The sequence below is a fragment of the Gekko japonicus genome, unplaced genomic scaffold (genome assembly GCF_001447785.1).
Source record: "Gekko japonicus isolate JY-2015 unplaced genomic scaffold, Gekko_japonicus_V1.1 scaffold696, whole genome shotgun sequence".
NCBI lineage: Eukaryota > Metazoa > Chordata > Lepidosauria > Squamata > Gekkonidae > Gekko > Gekko japonicus.
Genome location: NW_015161971.1, coordinates 766,108 through 772,632, shown reverse-complemented (window position 1 = coordinate 772,632; position 6,525 = coordinate 766,108). Strand labels below are relative to the sequence as shown.

At 45.1% G+C, this 6,525-nt stretch overlaps 1 protein-coding gene across 1 annotated transcript in view; it reads left to right on the top strand.

The window, feature by feature from the left end:
• Positions 1-461: 461 nt before the first annotated feature.
• LOC107126151 (carboxypeptidase A1-like) overlaps positions 462-6,525 on the top strand; it is a 22,350-nt gene continuing 16,286 nt past the window's right edge. The window contains exons 1-3 of the mRNA XM_015429673.1: positions 462-526; positions 1,708-1,789; positions 6,418-6,525. The exon at positions 6,418-6,525 is cut by the window's right edge and continues 45 nt beyond it. Coding sequence (XP_015285159.1) covers positions 462-526; positions 1,708-1,789; positions 6,418-6,525 — 255 coding nt within the window. The remainder of the gene's footprint in view (positions 527-1,707; positions 1,790-6,417) is intronic.

The following is a 6,525-nucleotide window of genomic DNA, read 5'->3' as shown; positions in this document are numbered from 1 at the left end:
CACTCCTTTCCCTTCCCCTCCCCACGACAGACACCCTGTCAGCGGGGCTGAGAGAGCTCTTGACAGAAACGGCTCTTTTTTCAAGAACAGCTCTTATCAGAACTACGGCTTGCCCAAGGTCGTCCAGCCAGGTGCAAGTGGAGGCGTGGGGAATCAAACCCGGTTCTTCCAGATTAGAGTTGGCGCGCTTCACCACTACACCAAACTGGCTACACTACACCAAACCACTGCACCAAACTACACATCACCCTCCAATTCCCTTTTCAAATAAACCTGGTTCCTTCCCAGCAAATGGCTTTTCATTAACCCACTCAAAAAGTTATCTCTGGTCAGGTGGCCGGGACAGGCAACGTGAATAATATCCCCGGAACAGCCGGGCCTTGAGAAAGCTCTACAGAAAAAAACCCACCGGGGATCTATATAGGATGGCAGACTCAGGTGGCCTTTCTCAGTCGCTGATCATGAAGCAACTTCTCCTCTTCAGCTTCTTGCTCTCGGCTGCCTTCGGTGAGCATCTTTTTGTCGGGTGAGTGACGGAAGAGGAAGGGGGAACCAAATGCAGGAGAGAGGAGGATTTATCACAATATTATTTATTTATTTATTTGAATGGGGGGGGGGGCGGCCTTCCCTGCAAGCAGAGCTTCGGATGGCTTACGATAAAATTCAATATAATGACATACCACAAAATACAAGACCACCAAAATTAAAAGTTAAAACCTACAATAAAGAACAGTTAATGCATAAGGACAGTACTAATTATTATTCTCCCCTAGCTGTTTTAGTTTCCAGAGCACTTTTTTTAAACATCAGATGCTTGAGAGCCGCAAGACATGAACACATTTTAGACACATGTTTTTATTTTAAAAAATATGCAGATTTGCTTTTTATTGACATTAAATGAGATGGCCAACAATAAAAACAAAAGGGGTAAAAACGGGTATTGAGAATGATATGTATTTTTTGAATTATATTTATTTGTTTGCTAACAATATCTGTCTAAGAATGAGAGAGAAAGAGAAAGGTGGAAAAAGAGAAAGCGGAAAGAAAGCAAATTGGTGCTTGGGGGGGGTCAACAGTGGGAGGGCTCCTAGTGTCCTGGCCCCACTGGTGGACCTCCTGACGGCACCTGGTATTTTTGGCCACTGTGTGACACAGGGCGTTGGACGGGATGGGCCTTTGGCCTGATCCAGCATTGGCGTCTCTTATGTTAAATAGCGAGGGGAAGGTATTTGTGAATTTCCTGCGTGGGGCAGGGGGTCTGACTAGATGACCCCGGGGGGCCTCTCTGATTCTATGACCCCCTCCCCCAAGTCAACAGACTCCTTTCCGCCCTCCACGCACGAGGATGGGATGAGAAAGTACTCCAGAGGAAGATGGAGTCTCTGTGTCAAGGTGTCTTACCTTGTACTCCATCTTGAGAGCCAATTTGGTGTAGTGGTTGAGTGCGCGGACTCTCATCTGAGAGAACCGGGTTTGATTCCCCACTCCTCCTCTCGCACCTGGCTGGATGACCTCGGGCAAGCCGTAGTTCTGATAAGAGCTGTTCTTGAAAAAGAGCAGTTTCTGTCAAGAGCTCTCTCATGCCCGCCGACCTCTCTGTTGTGGGGAGGGGAAGGGAAAGGAGATTGTAAGCCGCTCTGAGACACCTTTGGGTAGTGAAGGGCGCAGTATAAATCCAATCTCTTCTCTTCTTCTTCTCTTCTCCAGAGACCAAGTTCTCCGCATCAGAGCAGAGAATGAAGAGCAGCTACACTCACTCAGGCACCTGGAGGAAAGGGAAGATTTGCAGGTAAGGAGGGACACAGTTCACCTGTGTTTGGGGGGGGGATGTACCCACATGCGATCAAATCACAACTGACTTATGATGACCCCAAGCCAGGGGCTCTTAACGTTTTCTAGGACGTGTCCTTTCCAGGGAAGCATTCCGTGATCTCCGTGCTTGATGGCACATAAAAATAGCAAATTGTATAAACATCAAAGTACAATCTATAAAAGTTTTGACACACTGGTATGTGATGCCAGCAATATTACATCACGTTAATTCGACTCAAACAAGCTTGTTGGGAAAAGTGTGGAGAAAGGGGTACTTTTATCCATTGGTGGTGTGGCTGTAGCTTATTAGGACATTCTGACTCAGGATACTGAAATGTATGAAATGAATAACGTGATAAGGTTTGCATGCTCCCAGAGACCATATGACTGAATCTCTGGAATGACTCTAATATATGCTCCCAAAGTAAAGGTAAAGGTAAAGGTTCCCTTGCTCGAAAGCCAGTCGAATCCGGCTCTAGGGTTGCGGTGCTCATCTCCGTTTCCAAGCCGAAGAGCCAGCGCTGTCTGAAGACGTTTCCATGGTCATGTGGCCGGCATGACTAAACACCGAGGCGCACGGAACGCTGTGACCTTCCCACCGAAGCGGTACCTATTTATCTACTTACATTTTCTTGCTTTCGAACTGCTAGGTTGGCAGGAGCTAGAACTAGAGACGGGAGCTCACTTCGTCATGCGGCACACTCAGGTCTCGAACTGCTGAACGACCGACCTTCCACAGCCTGCAATTCAGTGTCTTAACCACTTGAGCCACCGCAGCTCCTAAAACAGGAATCTAATTGGTGTTTTACTGACAGCTGCAAAATCTCTAATAGCATCTGACTGGAAAACTATTCATCCACCAATCATCACTGTAAATTGTGGGATTGTTTTATAATGGAGAAGATAAGAGATCAAGTTTCATTGTCAGGGGCAACTCATTATAACTCCAAATTTGTGGAACAATGGTGTCTGGTGTTAGATTACCTGACGCGCAATGACACATTGAAAAAAGTTGTCAAGTCAAAGCGATATTATAGTATATCCGCTCATTTTTTGAACCTGTCAATATTATCTGATTGACTATTTTTGTAATGTTTTCCTTTCCTTTGTTCAGTTCTTGGTAACTGTTGATTTCTAGGTTCACTTATAGAATGTATGATACATTTTTGACATTGTACGCTTGTTATGGCAAAACAAAAATTTTAGGTAAAAACAAATATCCCAGAAGGCTCCCGAACAGTCAAGTTAGGGTGAGGGTAATGCGATATTGGATGTATCACCAGAGGCATAACATCCAAATTCCAAAATGTGGCAGATGTCTGCCGACCCCCCCAAAAAAAAACTTCACGCCGCACTCGGCCAGCATGACTTTTTCGTTCAGGCTGTCTGCCTCAGACCAACCACGGTCCCACCCTGCCGAGAAAGAGGATTTTTGGTCTCTGGCCAAATCATTCGTGCTCCGTGCTGCGCAAAAATAACAGCGTGCAAAGAGCCATCGCACAGAGGCAGAGAGGGGTGGACGAACCTCTCTCTCCCCCCATCTATTTAGCGCATTCTTGTCTTCCCTCTCCTCCAAGGGGCTTGGGGGGGCGGCAGCTTTGTTCTCCCTTTCCCATTCCTAGCCTCACGACAACCCTGCAAGGCAGGGCAGGATGAAAGAAAGGATGCAGACTTCAAAAAGGGTGTGGACAGAATGGAGCAGGGGCAGAGGAGAGCGACCAGGTTGTCCAGGGGCCCGGAGACCGAGCCCTACGAGAAAAGGCTGAGGGACTTCTTGGGAATGTTCGGTCTGGAGAAGAGGAGGTTGGGGGGGGAGACAGGATGGCTCTCTTGAAAGGTCCCTTAGAGGAGGGCAGGAGTTGTTCCTTCCTCTTGGCAGCAGAGGCGATGACTCTCAAGAAGGGGTTTAAAATTAAGGGCGGGAAGGCTTGATCTTAGGAAACATTTCCCTAGTTCCCAGGCCCTGACTCTCTGCTAAATTGGACAATATCTCATCTGATGGGGAACAGTTTAATAACTGAATAACTGTCATTTCAATCTACATATTCCCAATTTCTTATAATATTCATCTTTGATTTAAAATTCTGGTACCTACCAACCTATCCAGAGCTCAAAAGCAGATATTACCACCAAGAAGAACATCTCTTTCACCATTCCTCTGAACTGTAAAGAGAAATTGACTATTTCTGTCTTTAATATTAATAAATGCTGGCCTTTACCCAATACTTTTATATAACACTTTACAGGAATTGACACTCAGCCTGCCCTGAAGTGATGAAAGGGTTCAAATTAAGTTTGGATTATCTGTCATCTTCCCCCCCCCCTCTAAGTGGGTCAGTGCCTAAGGTTAGCTAATTGCAAAACTATATGTGAAAAGAGTTGAAACATTGCTCTAGAAGATTCTTGGAGCTCCCAGACACTCCAGTGCCATTTTACTTGGACAATGGTACCGAGACATAGCAATGTTTCCAATAACAAATTTTCCATAGAACAGCTGGTTAACATCTCCTGTAGCAATAACCTTTCCTTACTGGAAAGACCTCTTTTATATATTTAAATACATTGTGGAGTTTAATGATCTCAAACTGAGCCATGTATGAAACCACACTATTTATTATAAATAACATGATTGATTTTTTTAGAATCGGCATGAGACTAGTGATGGTCTCATATCATTGGACTCATACCAATTCAAAAAAGATTAAAATGTGGGCAGGGGTGTGGCCTACAAGGGGTGGGGACAGGGCAGGGGAAATCAGAGGGAATCTGTATCCTTTTGACTTACCTTCGGTCGGGTGGTCTTTCCTTACCGGACTTGAAACTCTATCACGAGGCCTCAATACTGTTAGGTCTGCTGAAATTCCATAGCTCTTCCTTCCAGACGGACTGGAAAACTATTGAACAAACCTACTTGCACAACGCTCCATTCCGCTCTCAAATCTGGGAGGCTTGTCGTCAAAGATCGCCGTCGTTACATCGGAATCCTTTCCTCTCAATCCTTATGACGACTTGGGACAAATGGAAACACTCATTAGCTCCACACCCTTCTCCCATCACTACTTTTACGAACGTATCATGGTTTCCCCCAGGGCGTTCTGTGCAGTCTTTCTCCTGCTGGAAAGCTCATAATCTTACAACCTTCCAGGCTATTTCGTCTAAAACTACAATAGCAACCAAACAAACCTTAGACGACAAATACGGTAGTTCGCTTTCGTGGTTTGAGTATGTACAGGTCACCCATCTCGTCCATTCGCTCCCCGATATCTATAGACCTCTTACCTCCTTTGAAAGTCTCATGAAACTTGACCAGGACACATTCTCTAAATATATCTCAATAATATACAAAGATCTTCTTCACTCGCAATCTACAGCCCTATTGAATTACCAGAAGGCCTGGCAAAAAGACTGTGATAGCATCCTATTGCCAGCAGATTGGGACGATATTTGGTCCTCACCATCTTTGCAATCCAAATCTTTGAACATTCAGTTGCAGAGTTATAAGATCCTTACCAGATGGTACCTCACCCCTATGAGATTCCATCAGATATCCAAAACCAATTCTCCTCTTTGTTGGCGCTCCTGCGGGGAACCTGGCACTTTTCTTCATTGCTGGTGGGGGTGCACAGAAATCCAGCATTTCTGGTCCAAGATTATCCTTTCCATAAAAGATATAACTGGGCACTTGATACCATTGCAACCTGAATTAATATTACTTGATTTATGGAATGCCCCCCATATACCCAAATGTAGCCAAGACCTTATTTCGACTCTGCTTATAGCTGCTAAGGTGGTTATTGCGAGTAGCTGGAAATCCACCAACAAACTTCTTCTCTCCTCTTGGCGTTTAAAAATTTGGGACTTTTACATCATGGACAAACTCTCTGATGCAGTGGCTTCCTCCACTAATAGTTCATGTTCAAAATCTACTCTATGCACGAAATGGTCTCCTTTTTTAGAATATGTTTTTAACAACGACACTTCTAAATTTGCTGTTCCTTCCCAGTATGTTGCAGTGTTTCATTACATGTAATTTCGTGTTGGGCATATTTATATCAAATCCTATGGTTGTTTACCGTTTCATAGTATAACATTTGATTAATGTCTCTTGTTTAAATGTTGGTTTTTATATTAAAAAATTTTTTAAAAAAAGAGTTGTGCATGACAGTGGAATGGGCTGCCTGGGGAGGTGGTGAGCTCCCCCTCCCTCCCTGGCAGTCTTCAAGCAGCGGCTGGACAAACCCTTGTCAGGGATGCTCTAGGCTGACCCTGCACTGAGTAGGGGGCTGGATTAGATAGTCTCTGTGGTCCCTTCCAACTCTGTGATTCTAGGATTCCATAAAATTAGGGACAGGTCCTGGCATCATATCGTGGATGAAACTAGAACATGGACAGTGGGAGACCATTGACTGAAGAAACAGAAGCCAGGTGGCACATCTCCAGATGTTGCGTAATGCACTTAGTGTTGTTAATGCACTGAGCAGGGGGTTGGACTAGATGTCCTCTACGGACCCTTGTAACTCTGTGATTCCATGATTCTAGCATGCCTTTTCAGGGATAGTGAAGAAGGCTGGAGCATACTAACTTTCCTTTCCTTTCCGAAATCAGATCGACTTCTGGCTCGGTCCAGCTAAGCCCAACCTCCCCGTGGACATGAGGGTCCCCTTCCAGGCTCTTCAATCGGTCAAGGTCTTCTTGGAGTCCGAGGGCATTCCC